The sequence below is a fragment of the Mercenaria mercenaria genome, chromosome 7, assembly GCF_021730395.1.
Source record: "Mercenaria mercenaria strain notata chromosome 7, MADL_Memer_1, whole genome shotgun sequence".
NCBI lineage: Eukaryota > Metazoa > Mollusca > Bivalvia > Venerida > Veneridae > Mercenaria > Mercenaria mercenaria.
Window position 1 is genome coordinate 65,342,258 of NC_069367.1, and position 25,814 is coordinate 65,368,071.

The window sequence follows — 25,814 nt, forward strand, 5'->3', positions numbered from 1 at the left end:
AGGAACACAGTGGGGCACCGCCTTGGAACGGTCAGTGGCAAAAACATCACTGGGGAGCTTAAACCGGTTTATGGTGCGCACCCAACCTCACTCTTACCCCCACCATGTTCCAAAGACACGGGACAGTGTAAATAAAAGTAATCCCCTCCAGGTGAATCTCTAACACACGTAATGGAAACAAAAAGGCATGGCATGTAAAACACAAAAATGCTCGTGTATAAATATATCCAGGATGAGAGAGGAGGGGGTTGTGTTAAAGCACATAAAAATCAAAAAGATTTTAACTCCGCCATTGCCTGGTCCCAAGCCCAGGATGAGAAAGGAAGAGGGTTGTGCTAAAGGCAGGTACTTATTAATCAATACAAATGGAATAACCGTATAAGATCGCAATTCAACTACTCTGTCTGTCTGTCGGTCTGTCAGTGAATGTGTTGGAACCTGAGTATTTGAAAAGCGACTATCCGATATAGTGTTAAAATGTGAGAGCCTCTGTAAAACAAAATGGGTTGGAAAGTTTTCCAGCAAAGTGCCAGTCTATGTACCCAAGTGCAAGAAAATGAGAGCCCCTGTGCAACGAAATGGGTTAGAATAAGTGAGATCCACTGTGCAACAAAATGGGTTAGAATTATTTAGAGCCCCTGTGCAGCAAAATGGGTAAGAACAGTTCCAAATGGGATTGAAACAAGTGAGAGCCCCTGTACAACAAAATGGGTTAGAATAAATGAGAGCCCCTGTGCAACAAATGGGTTAGAAAGTAAGAAAAGTCAGTGAAACGGGGAAGGGGGGTGTTTGTGTGTGTCTGCCTTTGTCTCTAAATAGAGCCTGTGTCTTACAAAATGGGTTGGCCAAGCATGTTAGTATTATAGTTAAAAACCTTAGATATCTTAAAGCAACTATGACATAGTGTGTTAAATACGAAAGCCCCTGTACAACATAGTGGGTTAGAAAAGGATTTCGTTCAAATATTACATCTGTTGGTTTGATAAATATACATATGTATATATTTCTGTTATCAGCTCGAACAGACGACAAAAATGGTGTATTACATGACCCTTTTCTAGAGGAAAAGTATTTTCACCGAAGAAATCGGACGATGTATACGGTGAGTGATTTTTTTCGAAAAATATCATTTGTCTGCAATCGTGTTTATTTTGCAGGAAATCATGTTTAAAAACAAAGAAAAATATCAAACAGGGAGTGCCACGCACCAAAAGCGTAGCCTCCTCAAAACGAACCCTTAACCTAACCCTAATCTGACGGAACATGAGCATTTGAGGATATAGTGTTAAAATGTGAGAGCCCCTGTACATTGTAATGGGTTACAAAAGTTTCCAGCAAAGAGTGCCAGTGATTCTGCCTAAGTGCAGAAAAATGAGAGCCCCTGCGCAACAAAATGGGTTAGGAGCAGTGAGAGCCACTGTACAACAGAATGGGTTAGAAATATTGAGAGCCACGGTGCAGCAATATGGGTTAAAAATAGTGAGAGCCCCCGTGCTACAACATGGGTGAACAAATTGTGCACCCCTTGTCGCAGATTTGTTTTTATATTGTTATGAAAGAGACAGGCTCAATCAAACCGAGCCTACAACATTTTCGTTTTTGTTGTGTTGAGCGACCATTGGAGTTTCCACTTTTTCTATTTTATGTTGAGCCTATCTCCAGATACGCAGGCAGATATTATAACTTCATTTAATAACACATCACGCTAACTGGATGATATTCTTAATATGGATAATCCGTTTTTTGGTCAATTGGTGGGTACTATTTATCCTAGGGAGCTTCAGTTAATTAAAACTAACTGTTCGGATACTGATGCTTCATTTTTAGACTTACATCTCTCTATTTATGACAATATTATACATACCAAAATTTATGACAAGAGGGATGATCTTAATTTTAGTATTGTAAATCCCCATTTGGATGGGGATGTATCTCAGGCTACATCTGATGTACCTCAGGCTACATCTTATGGGGTATATATTTCTCAATTAATTCGGTTTGCCAGTGTGTAGTCATGTCAAGCATTTCAATGAACGTAATCAATATATTACAGGTAAACTTCTTCAGCAAGGCTACCGTTATTACAAATTGCGTAAATATTTTGCTAAATTTTATTATCGTAATTCTGATTTAGTTTTAAAATTCAATAGTAATTTAAAGAGACTTCTGCGAGAAGGTATTTCTAAACCCGTTTTTTATGGGGATGTGGTTTACAAACTTCGTAAGATCTTGGATCACGGTAATTTTCCAAATGTATTTGGAAAGCTTATCAAACGTTTTATTAAAAGAGGTTACGACCTAACTGTTTTGAGACATACCGCATGTTTAGTGTTCAACCCGTTTACAGTTGGACACTACGCTTCCCTCTTTGATTGCGTCGGACGGAAGAGGGGGAGGACTCTATGATAAGCAGTTTTTAAATCCTACCAGGACTGAACTGTTTTGATATTTGTCTTCTGGCCTGTTTCGTCGGGCCCTTAAGGGTGTTTCTCTTGTTGCTCTGTCTTCTGAAAAGGCACTGAGTACATACGTTTTTGGTTCTTAAGGTTTGTTTTTTATATATTTATACACGAGCATTTTTGTGTTTTACATGCCATGCCTTTTTGTTTCCATTACGTGTGTAAGAGATTCACCTGGAGGGGATTACTTTTATTTACACTGTCCCGTGTCTTTGGAACATGGTGGGGGTAAGAGTGAGGTTGGGTGTGCACCATAAACCGGTTTAAGCTCCCGAGCGGTGTTTTTGCCACTGACCGTTCCAAGGCGGTGCCCCACTGTGTTCCTTTGTTTGTTCGTTTCGTCTTATGTGTTGGCTTTGTGTGCGTGTGTGTTGTTCGTTTTGTCCTTATGTGTTGGCTTTGTGTGTGTGTGGTGCACGCGTCTGCGTGCTGGTGGTTTTGTTTTGAGGAGGCTACGTTTTTGGTGCGTGGCATTCCCTGTTTGATATTTTTCTTTGTTTTTTATGGGGTATATATTTCTCAATTAATTCGGTTTGCCAGAGCGTGTAGTCATGTCAAGCATTTCAATGAACGTAATCAATATATTACAAGTAAACTTCTTCAGCAAGGCTACCGTTATTACAAATTGCGTAAATATTTTGCTATTTTGGTATTTTTTAGTTTTAAAATTCAATAGTAATTTAAAGACACTTCTGCGAGAAGGTATTTCAAAACCCGTTTTTTATGGGGATGTGGTTTACAAACTTCGTAAGATCTTGGGTCATGGTAATTTTCCAAATGTATTTGGTAAAATTATAAAACGTTTATTAAAAGAGGTTACGACCCAACTGTTTTGAGAAACACCGCATGTTTAGTGTTCAACCCGTTTACAGTTGGACACTACGCTTCCCTCTTTGATTGTGTCTGACGGAAGAGGGGGAGGACTGTATTATAAGCAGTTTTTAAATCCTACCAGGACTGAACTGTTTTGATATCTGTCTTCTGGCCTGTTTCGTCGGGCTCTTAAGGGTGTTTCTCTTGTTGCTCTGTCTTTTGAAAAGGCATTGAGTACATACGTTTTTTGTTCTAAAGGTTTGCTTTTTATATATTTATACACGAGCATTTTTGTGTTTTACATGCCGTGCCTTTTTGTTTCTATTACATGTGTTAGAGATTCACGTGGAGGGGATTACTTTTATTTACACTGTCCCGTGTCTTTGGAACATGGTGGGGGTAAGAGTGAGGTTGGGTGCGCACCATAAACCGGTTTAAGCTCCCCAGTGATGTTTTTGCCACTGACCGTTCCAAGGCGGTGCCCCACTGTGTTCCTTTGTTTGTTCGTTTTTGTCCTCTTGTGTTGGCTTTGTGTGTGTGCACGTATATGTGTGTGTGTTTGTGGTGTGCACGTCTGCGTTTGTTTTTGGGGAGGCTGTGTTTTAACAAGGGTGCCAGAATGTCACAATATACGCCCGTCACAGCAAATTAGCAAACAGCACCTGTATTTGCAAATGGAATTTTAATTTTGTGGTTGTTAAGTAATTATTGTAATTCCTTTGTTTTTCTATGTCCACAAAAATTCCTTACCAGGTAGAGATACCTTAAAATACACCTAACATTTGAAAGTAACACCACAGAAAAGTTGTCTTGGGTTTTCCCTACGGTCAATAATAAAAAAGGTACAATGTAAGTTATTCATAGTAACAACTAAGGGAAGTTAATCTTAAAAAAAATTGTAAGACCACACAAAAGTCCTTTCCAGGTAGAGATAGGTCAAAATACACCTCAAAATTGGATGTACATGTAACACGCATGTTTTTCCCAACGACTAGTAATGAAAAAGTAATCAAAATAAGCTATATATAGTAACAACAAAGCGAAGTAATTCTAAAGAAGGGACCTGCACACGACAATCCGTCTCATGATGGTGTACAATTGTGCCAAGTTACATCAAAATCCCTCCATGCATGAAGAAGAAATGCTCCGGACAAAGTCATTCTTGTATCTGACCTTTGGCCTCTAAGTGTGACCTTGACCGTAGACCTATGGACCTGGTTCTTGAGCATAACACTCCGCCTCGTGGTAGTGAACGTTTGTGCCAAGTTATATCACAATCCCTCCATGCATGAAGAAGAAATGCTCCGGACAAAATTTCATTCTTGTATACTTTGACCTCTAATTGTGACCTTGACCTTAGACCTAAGGACCTGGTTCATGCGCATGACACTCCGTCCTATAGTGGTGAACAATTGTTCAAAGTTACATCAAAATCCCTTTATGCCCGAAGAAGATATGCTCCGGACAAAGCTATTCTTGAATTTGACCTTTGTGTCGATTCGCCGTAAAACCCAACTCACTCACTCACTCACTGTGTGACCTTGACCTTAGACCAAGGGACCTGGTTCTTGCGCATGACACTCCGCCTCATGATGGTGAATAATTGTGCCAAGTTTCATCAAAATCCCTCCATGCATGAAGAAGATATGCTCCGGACAAAGTCTGTGGACGCCGCCCAACCGCCCGCCCGCCAGGAACGTTCCCATAATACATCCCGTTTTTCAAACGGGCGTATAAAAATGATCAAGTCTTTGGCAACAAAAAATTGTAATGGGTTCGAATAAACAGTTAGTAATCTGTCACGATTTGGAAACGAACTGCCCGGTCAAACCCAGTTTTAAATACATATTTACCTGGATGGCGACTTTACACTGTATGTGCGTATCATAGAAACACACCAAGCCGGATTAGATGAAAATTTTAAAGTAAATATTTACGTGTGCATATATAAAATATACATGTGGGCGTATATTTTAACACGTGCACGCGTAATTTTAAATGTGCAGTTATATTTTGAAATAAGTACTGTTGAAAACAGAAATAAATCTTTTTTTTCTAAAGCGCTGTAACAACTCTTGGGCGTTAATGTTCTATAACGGGACTGCGCGAGCGTACCGGAAGTTTCTGTATGGAAATACATTTATATATATCTATGACCCGATTTTCACGATTTTCCGACGGACGGAAGTCGGTAGCATGCTATCTTTAGTTCTAGAAATATCACATCATGAAGATTTTTAGACGAGCTCCCACAAATCAAGGGACAAAACGTGTGGGGAAATCATTTACCCAAAACATTCCAACGATCTACACAATTAGGCTTGGCAGCCGTAACTAGTGATATAAAAGAAGCAGAGATCTAAGAATTTGGCCAATCAAGCGTCATGACTCCGCTGAAATTCATTTAATCAGAATATGACGATAATATGCACAACTATGTTTCAAACTAATTACTCGTGAGGTTTGGTGAAATTTAGCCTAATTGTATACAGCAAGTACCTACCCTACAAATGACTGAACCGGAACAGGTTCATGATATGCATAGCAAGACTGGTACTGTTGTAAATAAGGATATAAAATTTAGTAAACGAACTTTTCTATGGGTATGTGACAGATGCATGTGGCGCGGCAAGTTAGTCAGTTGCTTCCATCAAATAATATTCTATAGACATGTCGAAAATGGCTTATGAAGAAAGTCATGGGCCCATGTTATGAATAAAGGCAATTATTGGAAGCAGGTCCGGTTCCAGGGTATGGCCCGGAAGGTCCAAGCCTTCCCTCCCCGCTTTAGATTTAAAAAATGCATCGGAAGCCACCATTTCATACCTATTTTTTAAGGAAGGTACCACTTCCCATACGTTTGTTTTGTGCCTCCAATCAAATATTTATGGATCCGAGCCTGGAAAGTATGCTCTGCAAAATACCCAGACATTGATTATTCTTGCACGTTTCAATATCAGTATTTGTTTCCCAGCACGTGCTATACTACATCGTGTTTATTTTGTATTGATGCTTCCATGAATGATAATTCTGATCGATAAATATATTCTTAATTTTTAATCAAGAAAAAGAAAATTACAGCTTTCAGCTACCCTTTATATCAATACAACAATAGTCTATTTCATTATCTGGTACGCATGACAGGGACATCACACACGATGTATATTAACCTGTCATTAACTTGTTTAAATGTTCTACGTATTACTGATACTTATTTCGTTATTTTTCTATAGGATTTTCCATTGACTCATAAAATATTATTTGTGTAACACTGAATGTGTATTTGTCCGTAAAAATCAAAATAAAAGTTGAACAATGCACCTAATCAAATAGTACAATTGGCTTCGCTCCTTTTAACTTACAATTGAATCACAAAAAAAATGTAACAGGTAAAAACGGTTGTCATGAGCAATTCGTTCGAAATCCATGGCAAACAAAATAACGGTATCCTCAACAAACAGCCTCGTTCTAACTACCCTTCCGCTAGCCAATCAGATCCTTGCTTACAACATTTTGAATGTGAAAGTAGAAGTTTAAAAAATCTATATTTAGCCTGGGTTTTTCATATTTTACAATTCTTATGATGACCACATCACGACTACGCCCTCGTGTTTTGAGAGAAATCATATTGTCACGGTATGGACTTGGTCACGTAAGGTGTCAGACAGCCGGTTATCTCAGTCGGCAGTGCACTCGCCCTGTAAGCGAGGGGTTCCAGGTTGGAGCCCCGGACTGACGGCACATTTTTCTCACCCTGACATTCGACGCTATTTTGATGGTTCAGCCAAATGCTTGTCGAAACGAGTCGTCTGACTGGTTCAAATAAAAATAGATTTGCGAAAATAAAAATAGCAATTTCGGAAATCCAAATATATATACTGTAACAGAAAAATGAATGTGAATGGGTCATCCTCAGATCTTCGTTTAGAAGGTCAAGTACTTTAGTCAGATTGATTTCAGGGACTGAATAAATGTTTATATTCATTTTTAGGCAGAATGATTGCTTCTTTAGTGGTAATAATGGCGATGACAAAATTTGCATCGGCACTATGTGGACACTTCTCTAATATCCATACACCCTTTTTCAATGGCATATCACTTTGAGCACAGGAGTCTGAAATTCTATCAATAAGACCATAGAAGTCTATCTTTACAAAAAATACCCCCTATATATATGAAATAAACACCAGGAATGAAACGTCAAAAACCCAGAGTCCCCTGAAAATACGCACGGAACACAGGGTGATCGCAATTTAGCGAGCATAGTTAAGAAATAACACTAAAACACACCTGCCACACTCGACAGCATATAAACCTGATACATTTTACAAGAGTAATCAGACATTTTCTGAGGTTTTCTGAGATTTTCAGCTGTCGCCGAAGCCATTCGCTGACGTCACAACAACAACAAACAAACAAACCAGTTCTCCACGAGTAACTGCCAACTTCCCCACATCAGAGGCGGAGGACGAATTCTTTCAAACGCAACGTCTTTTATAAAATATGTTTAAAATAATTCGTCCTCCACCTCTGATTCATGTGGGGAAGTTGTTAATTATTTGCGGAGAACAGGTTCGTAGTGGTACAGAATCCAGGAACACTGGTTAGGTTAAATGCCCACCGTTACATAACTGAAATATGGTTGAAAAACGGCGTTAAGCCCAAAACAAACAGACAAATGTTACATATCCAAATTTGCAGGCTGTCGATTTAAAACGTGTAGACTATTTCATTCGGGCTACTCTCTCTCTCTCTCTCCCTCTCTCAATCTCGATTCTGGGAGATTCGCGCTGTCCCGGCCAGGTCGCCGTAGAGGATAAAATTTCTCACTGTGATTGTATTTTTATGCAAAGCTTATCATGAAACGGGCTCTATAAACATTTGGTTTAAATATAAATGAATTCTATGATATCACCGAGTTCAAAACGGGGAAAATTTGTACAGCCCGGTCTCATGGCACTTAAAATTTATAAAATAATCGTTATTTTCATTATTGTATTTATTATTCAAATATAACACTTACTGTACATTTATACAACTTTAAGAAGCTAATAATTCAGACTTGTATATACCAACGGTAATGTGTGAGCCAAGATATTTATTATTAAGGCAGTTTAGCAAAAGGAAAGCGTTACAAACGCTTTTCAAATGTATGTTTTAAAATTGTTACAAACAAGTAATTACAATGTTTTGCCATAACATACTATCTTTCAGTAACTAAGTTTCAAAGCTTCCTTAAGAAATATAGCAATTAATTTCCCGATGCCTACACATTTTCTCTTTTTGTTTTTGATGTATGATCTGGAGGCCAGTGCCTTTATTAATGAAAACAATTGATTATCATTATATGGAGACAGAACAGTTAACTTAACACTGTATCAGAGATATGTTTCTCCTGGTTCTAAGCGATCTGCAGACTTGTGTTCTAGTGTGGACATTTCATTTTCGTCAGGGGTAACCCTTGATCTTGATACATCAGTTCTTCGGGATATATCATCTGCAGACTGTTTTAATCTGTCTGATGTCCATGTCAGGAACGTCTTCTTGAATACCTTACGAAAATTATCTCCAAATGTTAGGAATATAAAAAGATTAACTGCCATACTTAAATAAAAGAATAATTGAGCTATTCTTTGAATGGCCGCCTCTGTGTTTGACAGTTCTAATTTCCCGCTCACAACAGAACTGATTAATAGTTTTATCCGTACAACATGACTCGTTACAGTCAATAAAAAGAATGTTAATGATACTGAAAGAAGTAGTTTAGTTACAACTGCTACTTTCGATTTCGATTTCCGCGCTATGCTTGCATTCACAAGACGAGTGGAGACCTCTGTAGTATTAAACTGTTTCCTGTCAGATCTAAGGAATGTTGTAAGAATGGCTATGATCAAAACTGTTAATAGTATTGAAGGGATAATTAAAGTTAATAATGTATCTATATATATGAACGCCTGTGTAACAGTTGAGTACTCCGGTCTTGGGTTACAATTTTTGTCACTTATCCACAAGGCGAAGTTGTAGATGCAAACAGCTGCTAAGACAAGAAGGAATATCACTATGTTCGCATTTCTCGTTGTACATAATCGTTTGACTTCAAATGGTAATCGGATTCTTATGTAGTTTTCCATTGTTACTAGTAAAACTGTCCAAACACTGACAAATCCTGACACGTAAGTTATAAATATAACAAACTGGCATATGTTATTTGCCGTATTTAAGTCATACTTCAAACTGTGACTGATGTATATAACAAAAAGATTTAACAAGAACATTGTATCGGAAACACACTTTGCAATAAGATATCGGCTACATGAATAGTTCCTCAAACCTTTGTGTAAAAATGTTTTGATTGCTAGGATGTTCGAAATAATACCTACGGAGCACATGATTGGAACAAAATACGTCTCTATCATTCTTGCCAGATGGTATTGTAGATTTACTTCAGTTTCTAGCTCTAGGGAGCCTGAGCTCTCGTTTTCACTTTTATGGATAAAAAACGAATTGTTCCTTAGCAGTGGTGTTTCAACTGCTTTCATCTGTGTCGTTGAATTCATACTGAGTGATATACCTGAAAAAGACATAGTCATTTATGGCAAACGAATATACAATTGAACTTGTTTGCAGAATTGTCTATCGCATATATAATGCAATTGCCTGAACATCTGAAAGTGACACAGGGTTGCCTACAATTTTAGAAAATGTACTCACTAAGGTAATACTGGTATCATAATATAATATAAAATAATCAAACTTCAAAAGCTGATCTATGAACATGTTGTTCACAACCTATGCCGTTCCGATATTATCTCTTTAGGTAGTTTTGCATGTCCGGATCATTTTATTTATACAATGGATATTTTTTTATTTTTAAAAACTTTGGAAGACACTTATAAAATTCGGCAAATAAAAAAGAAAGCTTGTTCTCTTTATTTTTCTTTTTTTCTAGACTAATCTGATAAATTGGGACTTCACATCAGTTAACATAATGGAAGTCTGTGGGAAAATCACATTTAGATGATATTTTCTTTCGCGATTAGAAGTTTTTTCTACAATTTAGGACAATACTTGGAGTTATTTAACGTGTTAAAATTGTGTACGTTGCCGTTTTACAGTCGGGTTGCCATTAATTCATACAATGATTTTGTTTCCGTATACCGAGTTCAAACTTTATTGTATGCTATCCCGATAAATGACGTTACGACATTACTTCCGATTTTTTTTTTCAAACGGGCAGAACTACCTTAACACGGTTGTAAAATAACAAGACATCGTAAATGTCTTTTTTTCAGAACTTTTCAACATGTCCAAAAGTTTTTATATTTCATGTATGGAATATTTGTGAATTTGTCACATGAAACATTCATACTCCATCAATACGTCACATTCTCCCGGATATTCTAGTAATTAATATGCACGATCCAGTATCATTTTCCCATAAAATATTGTAGGATTGACAAATTATAAATTTGCCAGCTGGTGTCAGTCATCAGCTAATGACACAATAATGCTAGGAACTTAAACATATTTATTTTCATGATTAGACTCAAACTGATCGAATTACAGTTGACCTGGTGACCTAGTTTTGGACATTAGACAGTTCAAATTTGACCTAGATTTTAAGGAGACATTGTGACAAAGTTTTATTGAAGATTAGATACAAGATGTGGCCTCTAGAGTGCAAACAATGTTTTTTCTTTTTTATTTCTCAAATAAGATTTAATGTCGCAACAACATTTGAGACCCGCAAACGCAAGGCGAATTGAAGAAAATATTCTAGCTTAAGAATAGACTTCTTTCATTCAGTTATTTGATAATCCTACATTACGCACTACTTTACATGGCATGTTACTGCGGACGGCGGATGTATGATGTACGCATGTAGCAATAAATGAATATGTATAAAGTGGCAGCCAACAAAATAATACATGCAGTTTTAGATAGGGAAGGTGTACATTAACAACATACTTTATGCTCCCTAGCATTAATGTATATTAATGTAGAAAAAAGAATTTGCTGACCAAAGCCTATGTTAATATTTGCTTCGAAATGAGCTGCCAATGATGCATACTCATGGAGTAATATACTTTAAGAAATATGTTCAGCAAGATGTGTAAATTGCAAATAGTTATAGAATAAACTGCTAGTTACACTTGTTTCATATCTTGTTTCTAGGCTGTTAACGTTAATGCATATATTAACTAAGGGTGTGAGAACCTTTTAAAACTATACCAACACAAATATAAGATCCGTAATAGATTATTATAGTGCATATTGACAAAAATGTCAAATCCGATATGTTAAATGAGTCGCTATGCATATATTTTGAAAATATATATTTTACATGTTTACAATAAAAAAGTATCACGAGTAACTTTACAAACGGTTCTCTTCCTTGTATGATCACAGCAGCAGAATTGTTTCTGTGGGACAGCATGACATTAAAGGATACATTTTGTTGTTTATACTGTCACTGTATATTGAATTTACAACGATTACACAAAGAAATTTCGTGGATATATCAAGAACGTCAGCATGCAAACAAACTCGAGTTTTTAATCATCCTAGCTTAAACACAGAAATTCTTTTTAACATCGGCAAGAGGTTAAGCTTTGACAGCCGCGCCTGTCTTGTTCCTCTTGGTTAAGCTACTGATTAGGATACTGATGCCTGCTGTCCTCTTACGGTAAAACAAGGAAGTGATAATTAAATTGTGTAACATTTTTATACCTCAGATACTGTCGTAAAATGCGAAAGACGATAATTATCTTGAAACTAAACCATTAAAGAAGTTTAATTACAATTAATTTGGTTAATTAATGATGCATCGTAAAACCTAATGCAGTAAATATATGTAATTTTAAGGCTAATGAAGTAATACAACTGTATTGTATTGTTGTAAGAATAGCTGATAAATTTAAATGTCTGAGGCACGAATTATTGAAATACGTGTATTTTGTGTAGAAAGCAGCCGTTAAAGAAATAAGATAAAAAAAATGTTGAACGGGACCAGCAACATTGAAAGAACGCGACTATCAATACTGCACTCTAAATAAAATAAAGTATACACAAGCACACATAGTTATATTACTAGATAAAATGTCCGAAATTCAAACTTATTCCAACATGAATCTTTAGGTAAGTATACAATACAGGAAAATAGTTCTCAAAAGAAATCCCAGCCAAACTCTGAAAATTAGGTGATATTTAAGGGCAGCTTCCTTTAGATTTTAATTTCACAAAGTATTGCAGATTTATCTACAATAAAATCAATTTAACAAAATGTTAGTATCATTTCTTTTTCACATGCATGCATCACATAATAAAGCAGTTCAAGAAGCATAAATAATTGTCGTAACTGTTTACGAATTTCGAGCAAATATTGAGTATCCCACACATCGCAGTAACATTGTGGATACATTTTTGTATGTTTTTTTTTCTCTTTTGTTTCTGACATTGAGATACACATGTTTGGTGTATTAACCCCAGTGCCAACGAGTCTGTTTTAGAAATATGTATGTATAACTTTGGTTACAAAGTCTGTTCTAAATATTGACATCTATGTTCTGAATATTGACCCCGCAAGGCTTTATGACAACGATGGTAAAATTCTAAAGGTAGGCTACAAGTAAGTGCTAGAGATCTTAAAATATCTTTTAACTGATATTCAAAGAAAACATTTATGCTGTAGTTTATCAGTAGAAGAACAATACAGCATATGCACATTAACAACCATATTAAGTATTAGTATGTAAACGTTACTTCAGAAGTCCAGATGCAATATCTCAAAAATGTGACATGATATTTTTGAGGACTTTTTTTCTATGTTTCAGTTCATTGCATACTGCTTATTCCACACCAAAACGTTTATGTTGGAATAAGTTCAACCCCAAAAGTCGAAGTAACCAGACTATAACAGAAACCGAGAGCAGTATTAAGTAAATATACTGAACAAATAGCTAACCCACCATTTGCTATTTTTCTAAGAATTTAATGTAATATACTGAAATATTTTTAATTAATCACATCTACATCAACTATTGTTAATAACATACAATAATTCTAAAATATCGAAGTACACAAAGATATCATTTTTCTACTGTACACACCCAATTAGACCCAAATTTCGTATCTAAAATCAAAAACAGTTACTACATAAAGTTTATGTAAATAAAAACTAATAAGTTTATATATATTTACAGTATGCTCAATGTTTGAAATAGTACATACTGTATACACGTATAGCTACATATAATCACAGTATATGTGTACAGCCAGTAAAAAACTGAAAGTGTTTTTTAACAATCAACTTTTATTGCATTACATGTTTTATGAACATAGCTCAACACAAACAATTAATTTATACTTTAGTATATTAAATACATTTGATGAGGATATTCTACATTTGAAGTTACCCAAGGGTTAGATATTTTAGTGAACGACGGCCAGTGGATACCTTTAAAACACATATTAAATGGTCCTTCTCCATGGGGCACAACAACGTACAGAACTACAGAATGTTTAAAAACATACATTCGATCATTGCAAAATGCGAGAAGCATTAAACTGGTTTTTATATTCTTTTTTCAAAATTAAGTTTATAAAACGCCTGTCACAGTTTAATCCAAAATATGCAACATGTTTTAAAGTTTTGTTGATTTTGTACGTATTTTGAATATGCAGTACCCCAGGTGTACTAAATTTTATTGGTATGTGCGTTTATGAATACATTCAAATTAGTGAGTGTATTTCAGTCATATGCACTCTTTAGTGCTGCTTAACTTCTACACAAGCGTATCATGACAGGATCGAACAGTTCAAATTTAACAAGTCAAGTATGAAATTTAGGAATGGCGTTCCGAAAGATAAAAGATTTCCTTGGTGTTAAAAAAAAAGAATTAGAGAAATAAATATACCCAAGACAAATGTGTGTAAACTATTGAGTCAACACGACTGGTGCCATCAAAAAGGTTAGACTGTAATAAAACATACACATTACATTTATTTTTTTATAAGCAATATTAACCAAGCATAGCGACTGAAAACGTACGAAGACTCTTAGTTTAAAGGAATGTTTACCCTAAGCCGATCTGCTTAAAATGAACAAAAAAAATGAAAGCAGCTTTTTGTCAGATTAGAAATAAACTTCTTCAAAAAACCATTTACTCATTGCAACGCAAGACATCGTTTATCAATCAGACTCAATGTTTTACGGACTAAATAACAACTTTAATCAGTAATTTTTGCATTTATTTTCCCTCTTTGTTTCGTTTCTTGATTTTCCTTTCTATACCTTTTTGACTGAGTGAAAATAAAACATTAAAAACTGTTTCCATACGGAAGTGGCAAACGTTACCTCAAAATGTTTACCCGAAAATGAAACTTAAATGGAAATGTTTTCATTATATCATTGTTCCCTTTTAAAGCCTAGTGATATCTCAATTACATCTACATGTACACAACCGGAAAGTTGTCTTAGAAATCATTACTGATTTAGTTGTCATGGATATTTCCTCTGGAGATTTACAATCCGTAAAAAAGATACATCTTGCCGTCTGTATCATATTTTTGTACGCAGATCCACCTCATAGGAATTTTACATTACTAGATGACAAATGAAATGAATATTTTATGAAGAACATTTATTTTTTAGATTATTGGCAAACGCACCACACAGATATTCTGACTATTTAATACCGAGATAAATAATGATAAAGTAATCGAAAACTTGAGCTCTTTGAAAGTTGTTTATATAGTGTTATTCTGCCTTCTATAATGACATTGATTACGAGTATATGTTTAATTCTATCTATCTATCTATTTATACTGCAGCACTCCTCTCTGCGAGTATTATGTGCTTTTCATGTGTTTTTGCAGAAGCATTCTTGTGTTTTATCAAGCATGCCCTTTTCTGTGTGTTAGGGATTCGCCTGGCCGAGAAAACGTTTAGTTACACCGACATTTTGACTTTGGAACAAGAAATGGCGGAACTGTGAGTGATCTTTGCTGCGCATCAAAGAATCCATTTTAACAGCTCATTGATGTTTATGCCACTGACCATTTTGTGATGTGGCACTGTGTTTTATCCTTGTCAATGTCAATCATTTAAACATTCATTCAATAAACTGATGAGAGTTTCGTTTCGAGGAGACTGTGCTTTTAGTACGTAGCGATTCCTAAGGAATCTTTGTTTTTTATAATAACAGTAACATTGCGATGCCCTGAGGTTCTTGGCTTTGCTGCTGTACCTTGAATCGCACTGCTCTTATTATGCACTTTTTAAATAGAGGGTCAACATTTTTTTCCATGGTGACGTTAAATTTCTATAGATCTTAGCTATAAGTATTGTATCATGCATACTTGATTCATTTGCAAATTTCACAAATTTTTTTAAACAAAGTAGCAGTTGTATAGAAATGATCCACTGTTCGGATGACTTGCGACTTTCAAAGTCGTCTTGTTTCAAGTGGCAATGTATATATATAAACAGAGATAAAATGTTTAATAACTAATGTTGGGAATCAGTAAATCTTTCTATGCCAGCCAAGAAATTAAACAATCCCATCAGACACTGGCTTTCGAACCACATTGTTTGAATTTAGGTCGCGGAAGCGAGTTAAATCTAACGTCTTCCAGATGTTCCAAAAACGACGTTTTACAGCGAAAGTGGTAGACTTCTAAGAGACCTTGATTAAAATTGTAATTTTTTATTTTTATTTCTAATATTTAACAATAAAACTGAATTATTTTTCATTTGATGAACTTGATCCTTGAATAGAAAAAAAAATATTTGAAATTATAACGAAATCATAATTTCGTCTTCAGTTTTACACTATGTAACTGTTCAGCAATTTTATAGACATTTAGAACTGTGTTAATTATGTATCAATTCTTAAATACTACATTTACAGGACTGATAGCTGTTTGAGAACTCTAGAACCTAATTTTATAACGAGGCCTCGCCTGTACCTCATATCAACAATAATGCGTAAAACCATTGATGCTGATTTACCTATTTTTCGAACACCCGTTTCAGTAGAATCTTTACCGTATTGAACTTTTCAATGTATTGTAAAGCATTTTGTATTCATATTTATGTTATAAACGTTTCTAACCTACGATGTAAGTTCTATTCCGCCGAAACATGCAATGACGAAGTACCTTTACCTTCTATAAAATCAGCCATTTAATGCTTATGCCTTTGATTGGTAAACTTACAAGAAATTTAGTCATACAGATGGCCTATATAATATGATACCTACAACGGACCGTTTAACACGAAATGCTTTAGTTGTGGACAAAAAAAGTTTAGAATTTCACGTAAACAGATCGAGGTAGACTTTTCTTGTAGATATTCGTATAAGAAATATGCCGGACGTATTATTATTCAAAATATATATATGTGTACACTTGCTAATAATTCGTTTTTGAAATTAACTGTCTCAATAAATATTCAAGTGCGAAAGCCTTACATTGGTTCTTAAATGTCAGCCTTGGTCATACAAAAAACTCATGTCCATTTATTATACTACAAAGAAGACAATTTTATTAGATATCTACTTACCTCTCTACGTATATTTCCTGAATAGAAATTTTTCGATATTTTTTCTAATATCTTTAAAAACAGCTAAATTACAAGCAAAAGTATCCTGACCATTTCATGTAACAATTAATGTAATAAGTATGTTAGCTTATAAATCAAGACATTATGTGTTATCTTCAAACGCTCAAATCCAACAAGATTTGCATGAAATCTAAAGATTAATAATCCAATAAAGTATATAGCGAATAGTTCTGCATATCATAACCGTCTTAGAACATTTTGCAGAGGATTTAAGTATCGATAATCATTATGATTTTAACATTTGATACTTTTTGAGAAATACAAACAAGTTAAATGGTTGCTGTAATAAACCATCATCTTTATAACGGTGATATCTTCTTAGTGATACAATAGCTGAAATCGAGTTGAATTATCTGCAGGTATCCAAGAACGAGTAGATGGTTAAGGCCAATGACTTTATATCACTTGCCCCTCCCTGATATGTGTTCGAACTTCTCACTTGGCGTGGTTTTCATCATATGTGGAAACCATCAAGCTTGCCTACTGATCGGTTGTTCCATTCAGGTGCCCCCCGTAATGATATAATGCCCGTAGGGCCACTTGTGGTATTTCTTCACCACCAAAAGCTTTAAAGTCGCCATATGACCTATAATAGTGTCAATGTGAAAACCGAACAGAAATATCTGAGCATAGACAAGTTAGATGTAAAGATCAGTAAGAATATTACCTATCCCATCAAAGACTTTTGAAAAAGTATTATCTGAACAGCTCACTGTCTGTTTTGAACATATTTTTGATAATTTCGTCTGTGCTTTCAAAAAAGGTTATGGATGCCAAACAACTCTTCTAAGATTGCTGGGGGATTGGAGGCAGGATCTAGATAATAATGAATACATTGCAGCAATCTTAATGGATCTTTCAAAAGCTTTTGACTGTTTGCCCCACGAAATTTTATTATCAAAACTAACTGAATATGGATTATCAGAGCCTGCCTCAGACCTACTGCATTCTTACCTTTCAAATCGTAATCAGCAAATTGCTGTTAGAAATATTCTTAGCTCATGGGCAAGTATAAGAAAAGGGGTACCACAAGGCTCCATCGCTGGTCCCCTTCTATTTAATGTTTTTATAAATGATATTTTTTTGCTTCATACATAACAGCACTCTATATAATTATGCTGATGACAATACTTTGTCATTCCATTATCCAATTTTGGTGAAGTTATTCAGGTCTTTAAAATGAAAGTAATATTCTTATTGACTGGTTTAGAGTGAATAAAATGCAAGCTAATCCAGACAAATTCCAAACTATAGCTGTTGGCAAGAAATCCTTCCTTAAAAACCCTGTTTTCCAAATTGGCAATAACAGCATAACCTGTGAAGATACTGTTAAGCTCCTATGTTTAGATATAGACTATAAATTAAATTTTGACAGTCACATTGGTAACATTTGCAAGAAAACTGGTATAGAATTAAATAGAATATTTGTGTGATGCGGTCATATAGAAATAGAGGGAAAACTCAAATGACGCGAGGTTGAAACTTTGTAGTTGATTTAGAGCTATAGCCAGTTGTTAAAGCACTGGCTAAAATATATGTTCGCCAATTACATAAGCCAGTTACCTGAAAAGGGCGATAAAGGAAACGTTTTGTATTTTCCAAAACGGGTGTGCAAAATATATCTGCTATTTATTTATCAAGATGGCGGTCGTTCTGGATAAAACTATTCTTGCCTATCTAGCAGGGTAAGATAAGGTATTCTTGCCTACTTTGCAAGGAAAGATGAAATTGACCGTGTAGGAGAATACATTGTCTTTTACGTAGGGAATTGATAAGTTTCAAACGCGCATATTGATGTCATAATTTGACGTCATATAATGTTATCATGAGCGATATTTAATTTACAATATTTTTGAGAACAGTGCAATGGTATTAACGGTAAAATGAAGACGGAAAATTACTGAACACGTCTGCCTGAGTAAGACAAATGTTTTCCAAACCTCAGGACAATGTGGATAAAAAAACCTCACTAGCGCTCGGATTTCTATTCCACGCTGTCTTTCGGGTTTGGGAAAATCCTGTCATGGTAGGCAAGAAGATGATCTTTCATGTCTGACTGTGTAAGGCAGTTGTTTTAAATTTTCTGTAGTACTTGGTTTTACATCACACGCTGTCCCTTGAGATTAAGAAAACTGGTAGACAAAACAAAAATTTAACAGTTTTTCCTTGAACAACTGGGTGAGCAGATGTGATGTGATCGTAATGGATATACATCAATAGGAAAGCGTTTCTCTCTTCATTGATTAATGTGCCTTTATTGTAAAAAATAAGGCAATTATCTCCCTAATTACATGGTCATGGTAATAGTAAATAGATATATTACGCCAAAATTGATTCTTTTCGTGTGTATCGAGTGAGAGTTGGAGCTTACTGTTAATCGGCACAAAAAGGTCACAAGACGTGAAGAAGTTAAACTAGAAACGTAAAGTAAAATCATTCATGTATATACATATAGTATGTCAAAATTGTATGTTTCGCAATACAAGTAGATTTTATAGTTCATGTTCATATTTTATGACAGGTGCCGGATTGTTTTGACATTAAACTGTTTTGAAACAACTCTATAAAAATTTGCATTGCACCGTAAAGCGCATTCCGCACAATAAAATACAAAATAGTGAAAGTGGAAACTCCACAGGTCACCCAGCACGACAAAAATGAAAATGTTGCAGGCTCGGTTCATGGAAGGTATTTTATATTGCAAGAAGAAGGAAATTACGGATATTTAACACTTTTCAGTGTATTTCGGTTTCACTGTAATCCACAGAAGTTTGCGTAATTGATAATTCAATTCGTATGTGCGTAAGCTTTCTAATTGTAGCTTAAAATGTATATGTCTCGGGACGCGTGTTTCCATGTTAACGCATTTTCTCTCACATTTTAACAACTATGTATGATAACGGGATTTTAGACGGCTTCAGTGCCATTCTGTTAATGACCAACACGGAATATTAGCGTAATATTATTAGCAGAACATTTAACATGGTACCCTATTTATCTTAACGTTTAAAGTAACCATGGCAACAGAGATATTTAAAATACCTTATATCTTGTTTTTTATCGTAATGTCTTAGATGAATATTAAATGAAATTATTTTTCTCCTTTAATGTAGTTCTAAAGTAAATTGTATGTTCGTTATATTTACATTTATTTAAGCAAAGTTCAAAGCTTAAACTACTAACAGCGGTACCCCTCATCTAAGTATGCCTTCCTAAAATTTAATGTCAAATAAAATAAAAACATGTCGTCACAAGAACATTTATAAATCTGAGGAAAACGTTAAATAGTTCAAGAACTTGTAAAACACCAAGGAAACTTAAGAATTACTGTATAAAACAAGAGTTTTACCTGACGTGTCTTTTGAAAGATAGCTCAATCATCCGTTAACAACAATTTTAGTAACTTAATAAGGCATAAACACTAACAAATGGGTTTTTTGTTATGAATGACAAAAGTAACTTAATACCTACCTGTTTCAGTGGAATTTAATTTTTACGTGAATAATCTTACACTGATTTTTACTAGTAGAAAATGTTCAGTTTATTTTCTATAGTTTTAAAACATAATTAAATCCATCGTTACAAAATATGTTGTAAACAAAGTTGATGTTTCGAAAATGTCGCTGACGTAGGCTGCAAAACGTACTTCTTACTAAAACAATTTAACAAAGCACAAGAAGTGTACGGTAAAAATTTGGTTTATGTATATTTTATTTACAGAAGTCATTTCATGAATAAGTTACAATAATAGTGGCAAGGGAAATTGACAGAAAGCTAATTAGTTTACGGTTGCCCTTTTCCTTACTTAAAATCTATTCCTGGGAACAAACATTTCGTTTGTTTAGTAATAAGGGTGACAGATTAAATTGTACCTATCGGGATACTCAGTTTTTGCTGGAAAGAGTCATAATGTAAAACTTCGATGAGACTAAGTTAGGTATATTTATACTGGAAAACGACCGTTTTAGCCTAAGCCGCCATAGTCATTTAAAATACTTTTTTTCCAAGTTTTATCACAAGTTTTATTTTCTAAGTATTTCAGACAAGAATTGGAAAATCAATTATTATTAAAGTCATTTTGTACGTTCCATTCAACATCATGGTTGGTTGACAAATCGAGTAGATACTTGTTACAGGATGAAGATTTGTTTTGATTTAACATTTAACAAGCTGAGTGTAATTCTTTCAATAAATGGTTTATTAATTCGACTTAAAAGTGTAGCTGTCATTGAAACTTCCCATTAAAATATGACTGTCATAATTGCTGTCTAAGCTATTCAAGATATTCAAGAGTTGGTTCAAATTTAGTAGGTATATACAGTTGAAATGTCGATATCATGAACTCGCTTATCTCTAAATTTCGGCAATCCCGAAGACATTTTCAAGGCCTGTCGTGGAAAAAACGTGCACAAAATACCATTTTATGACGAATTTCCGCTATCTGGAAATGAAATGCTCGATCTCTTGGAACTCGAGATAGTGAGTTTCAACTTTATATCAAACAGAACGTATTGGGCAATGAAAAGTAACATTTTATACGACTGCACTGAATATTAGTATCGAAAACAATTAGACCGTGTAGAAATGCATTATAATTAATAATTACTGATGTCCAATCAGACGATTATTCTGAACTTGGATTTATAAAATTTTACATCAGGTAACTTTGAAATGATATTTGACAGTTCTTTTTTAAATACTTCACTTAGACTACAAGTTAAAGCATAGCAAAAGTTCCTTCTAGGGCACATCTATATAAATATAAAATGATCATCTTTTGGTTGCAATGACTGTTTTATACTGCCAAAAATGTCAGGTAAGTATTTACGCTAGTTATTTAACATAAATTGTTAAACCCAACAACAAATTAAATCTGTTACCTCTTTCAGTAGAGTAAATACGGCAATAAGACATTGACCCGGTCAATCCATTATGATTCGATGTGTGAATTTGTTCCGCATAATTAGAGGGCCGCAATGGGGTTTGTATTCACATATTAACCATGCATTTGAAGGTATAACGATAATATTTGGTTGTTTACATTTAAATTTGTTGATATATGTCTATCTGGTCGACTGAATGTACATATGTTATGTTCTTCAAGAATGGAGGAAATAAAAGAATCAATCAATCATCCTCGGGTTTAGTATTATGTAATCAATGGAACGCGTTCAGTCAGAGAGTCGCCTCAATTGAGAAAGAATAGTTTAACGTCAGAGGTTATTTCTTAGTCACGGAGTTTAATTGGCCAGCTTGTAATTACAACAGCTTTCGATATCAGTAGCTCAGTCAAGTGTGACTTACCGAATTAATATATTCCTTCTCAAGAGAAGGAACGGTAAGTGAATGACTATATTTTGATAATTTTGAAATGATATTTGACAGTTCTTTTTTTAAAATATTTCACTAAGACTATAAGTGAATGACTATATTATGATAATTTTGAAATGATATTTGACAGTTCTGTTTTAAATATTTCACTTCGACAATAAGTGAATGACTATATTATGATGAGATGAGGATAATTTTGTTACAATTAGTCTTAATCTATGGCATTTCCTCTGGATTATTTTACTTGACATTTAAAACCATTCATTTGAATTGGTTAGCGTAGGACGGGCGGAAATTAAACTAATAGATTAATTCTTCAACGACTCGGGAGGTGGGTTCCTTTTGATTTTCACCACCTTTTAATTTATGAACTGAGTGGTGGAGATAACGGCGGGTCGTCATCATCGTTCCCCGTGTCAGATCAAGAGGAAACCTGTGAATGATCTGTATGGATTATCTGTCACTTTCCGATCCAGTCATCTATAAATGATTTGTTTTTTGTTTTGGTGATTGACTAACTCCACATAAAGATTGCTGCTACATATTGAACTGCAGGTTTCTGCATAAGTTTAGTTGTAACTTGGTGTTATTCGTTTTGTGCGTCTAGTATATTCTGAGAATCAATTTGTGGAAACTCATCAAATACTATGTTGTTCTGCTTCGGTTGACGAAAACATTAACATGAGTGATGGAAGTGTAAACTTAGCATTGGCAATTTGTCTAGCTTCCGGTAATTCAATGCCCTGTGTGAATTTGAAATGGGGAACCTTTCTACGTTTTGATGTTGGTATACACAAGAAATTGGTTTTGCTGGTGAATCATATTACGGACTTGCCAGCGTCTGCCTCTCCTAGTTTCCAAAGAACAGTAAAAATACAGATATGATACAATACGCGTTACAATCACGTTGATGAGAGTCCTGGAATATGTCACATAGTACTTTGGGAACGTTTGTTTCCATGTGTGCATATTCTTTTCATGGCGTGGTGTCACATACAACTTCGACGTCTGATTCGATGCCGACACTTTTTGCGGTCTTATTCCTCCGAAACAATCAGTTGCTAGTCGTGGAACTCCGTACTCTTCTTCTACTGTAGACACGAATTTTCATCGTTTTCCAAGCTTATTTGGATATTAATTGTGGAGTTCAGTTGAACATAACTTAAATGACGTATTTACTTGTTTGTTGGGATTTAATTTCGTGGATTGACTCAATCACGAATCCACGAAAACTAAACTCTCAATAAATGCATTCAGAAGGAAGGTCGAAACGAGAACATATATCTGATTTGAACAACAGGTGACATGATACCCCACCCAGTCACATTATACTGACACCGGGCTGACCAGTCCTAGTATTACTCTCTTTATACTCTCCACTAGGCTACCGAAGCGGTCAATATTAGGAATACATTTAACTCAGTGTGTTGCTTTTTGAAGCACATACTACGAGGAAAAAGAAACATCTTAAGGAAAATATGAAATGTTTATTTGTCAATGTATTTTTGCTGAAAAGAAAGTATTTAGGACGATCCTTCTGATGCATAAATTGGTTTCTTTTGAGATTAGCGCCAGTTTTCAGCACTATTTCAGCCATATAATGACCGACAGCTTTTCTATACAGTGTTCCTAGTTTCTCTAATTGTACTAACCTGCTCTCCCTTCTCCATATGAATCAGTGGTGGAGAACGAATGATTTCAGGCGCAATGTCTTAAACAAATTATCACAGATGACATATGCCTAGCTCTGACCTTGCAATATCTGTTACCCCTCGAGTATACTACAATGTGTGTAAAATGCGGAAGGAATTCGAAAAATAATTTAAATCAAAGATATTAAGTACCCATGCGATTGTGTAACAAAGATATGTCTAGGGTATTATTGTGGCTTAAGTATTTTCTGATCATTCGGTAAATTGATAAACAAATTATGAGTGTTCTTTTCCATTTTATAAACACGAAGTTTATAAAACACTTCATGGATGATATATTTTATACATGCTTTTGAATATACTTTATCCCAGATATTCGCATATGCTTTATTTAATAAAATTAAGGTATTCGGTCCACAAATAAGCAAGTTCTATATAACAGTGCTATTAAAAATATCAAATAGTGATGCATGGTAAGCTCATATAATTTTGGTATAATTTGAAACTGTATTGTCTACTGAAAGAAAATATAAATTACATGACAAAAATATGTTACAGAATATTTTCTTTACTTTATAGTAAAACTGTTTTCAATGATCTTACAGTCAAACACTTAAGTATTTATTATGACGTATCACCATAATACCTTTTGGCAGCTTTCAAGATATCTGGCACTATCGGATAGAATTCGAGAATTAAACTAGACCAAGACAAGCGTATGTTATAAGTCAAAACGACTCTTCCTTTCAAAAAGTAACACTGTAATGAAGTAATCACATCACATGAACTTTTTAGTACAATTTAAACCAAGCATATTTTCGAAAAACATATGATGTTCATCTAACGCTGGTCTGTTTAAAGATGTATAAGACCAAAATTTATATTTGAAAATATGAACAATTATATTATAGCATCTGTGTCAATATAAAATTATCATGTGTGTGTGTATAAGTATTGCAACAGTACACGTCAAATACATGTATAGCTATGCACAGTGCAAACTATTTAAAGTTAGTATCTAAGAGGTAATAATTTTAGTGAAAGATGCGCATTAGAGAGCTTTAAATGGAAGTAAACTAAGACTTAAGCATACACTATCCGGTCATATTGTTTGACACCCTACAGCAAAATCGTCAAGCAGATCCTGTTAAAAAACCTAGTTCGTATTGTTAAAATAGAAGTTGTATGGAATACGTCAGATTACTTTACATTAGTTAATGTTGCGTTTAATTGGTCATATTATTACAATTATGGAAGTTGCAAACATCAAGGAATAATGCATCAAAAACAAAAAACAAAACAAAAAAATAATGTTTAAAAACAGCTTTCTGTCAGATAAGAAATAAACTGCTTCAAAAACGGTTTAAACTTTTAAAAGAATTTTACTGTTAACATGTATCGTATATCAGTCAGACTCAATGTTTAGGAACCAAATAAAATCCTTTGATCAGTATTGATGTGTATCCATTTTTCGCTCTTTTTCGTCTTTTGTTTTTCTCTAAACATACTTTGTTCTATAGTGAACACTACGAAACTACATAGTCATTTGTTTATATAGAAGTCGGAAGTGGCATACTTTATCTCTTAATGTGAAGCTGTAAATGAAAGATAAATTGAAAGGTCTTCCAAATTTCAAATGTATTGCCGCATTCACAACGGCATACCAATTGAATATAACTACGTGCATGTTATCTTACAAGTTATCACTGAATTAGTTGTCACTGATTTCCCCCCAAAGCTTAACATCCCACAAATTAATAAATAATAGCTTAGATCTACTGTATAAAAGTTCGTGCTTGCTAATATCAATTTAATATTTATCCGAAATTGACAAATCAAGCAATCATTTTAAGAAAGTTTAATTCTTTAGACTATTGGCGTAAACAAGACACATTTAATGAAACTGTATTTGATAGATGACTGGTATTGTACAAT

General features: G+C 34.6%; 1 protein-coding gene across 1 annotated transcript in view; it reads right to left on the bottom strand.

The window, feature by feature from the left end:
• Positions 1-8,269: 8,269 nt before the first annotated feature.
• The window catches only part of LOC123555349 (somatostatin receptor type 2-like), a 30,690-nt gene continuing 13,145 nt past the window's right edge, over positions 8,270-25,814 (bottom strand). The window contains exon 2 of the mRNA XM_045345997.2: positions 8,270-9,843. Coding sequence (XP_045201932.1) covers positions 8,651-9,829 — 1,179 coding nt within the window. The 5' untranslated portion in view covers positions 9,830-9,843 and the 3' untranslated portion in view covers positions 8,270-8,650. The remainder of the gene's footprint in view (positions 9,844-25,814) is intronic.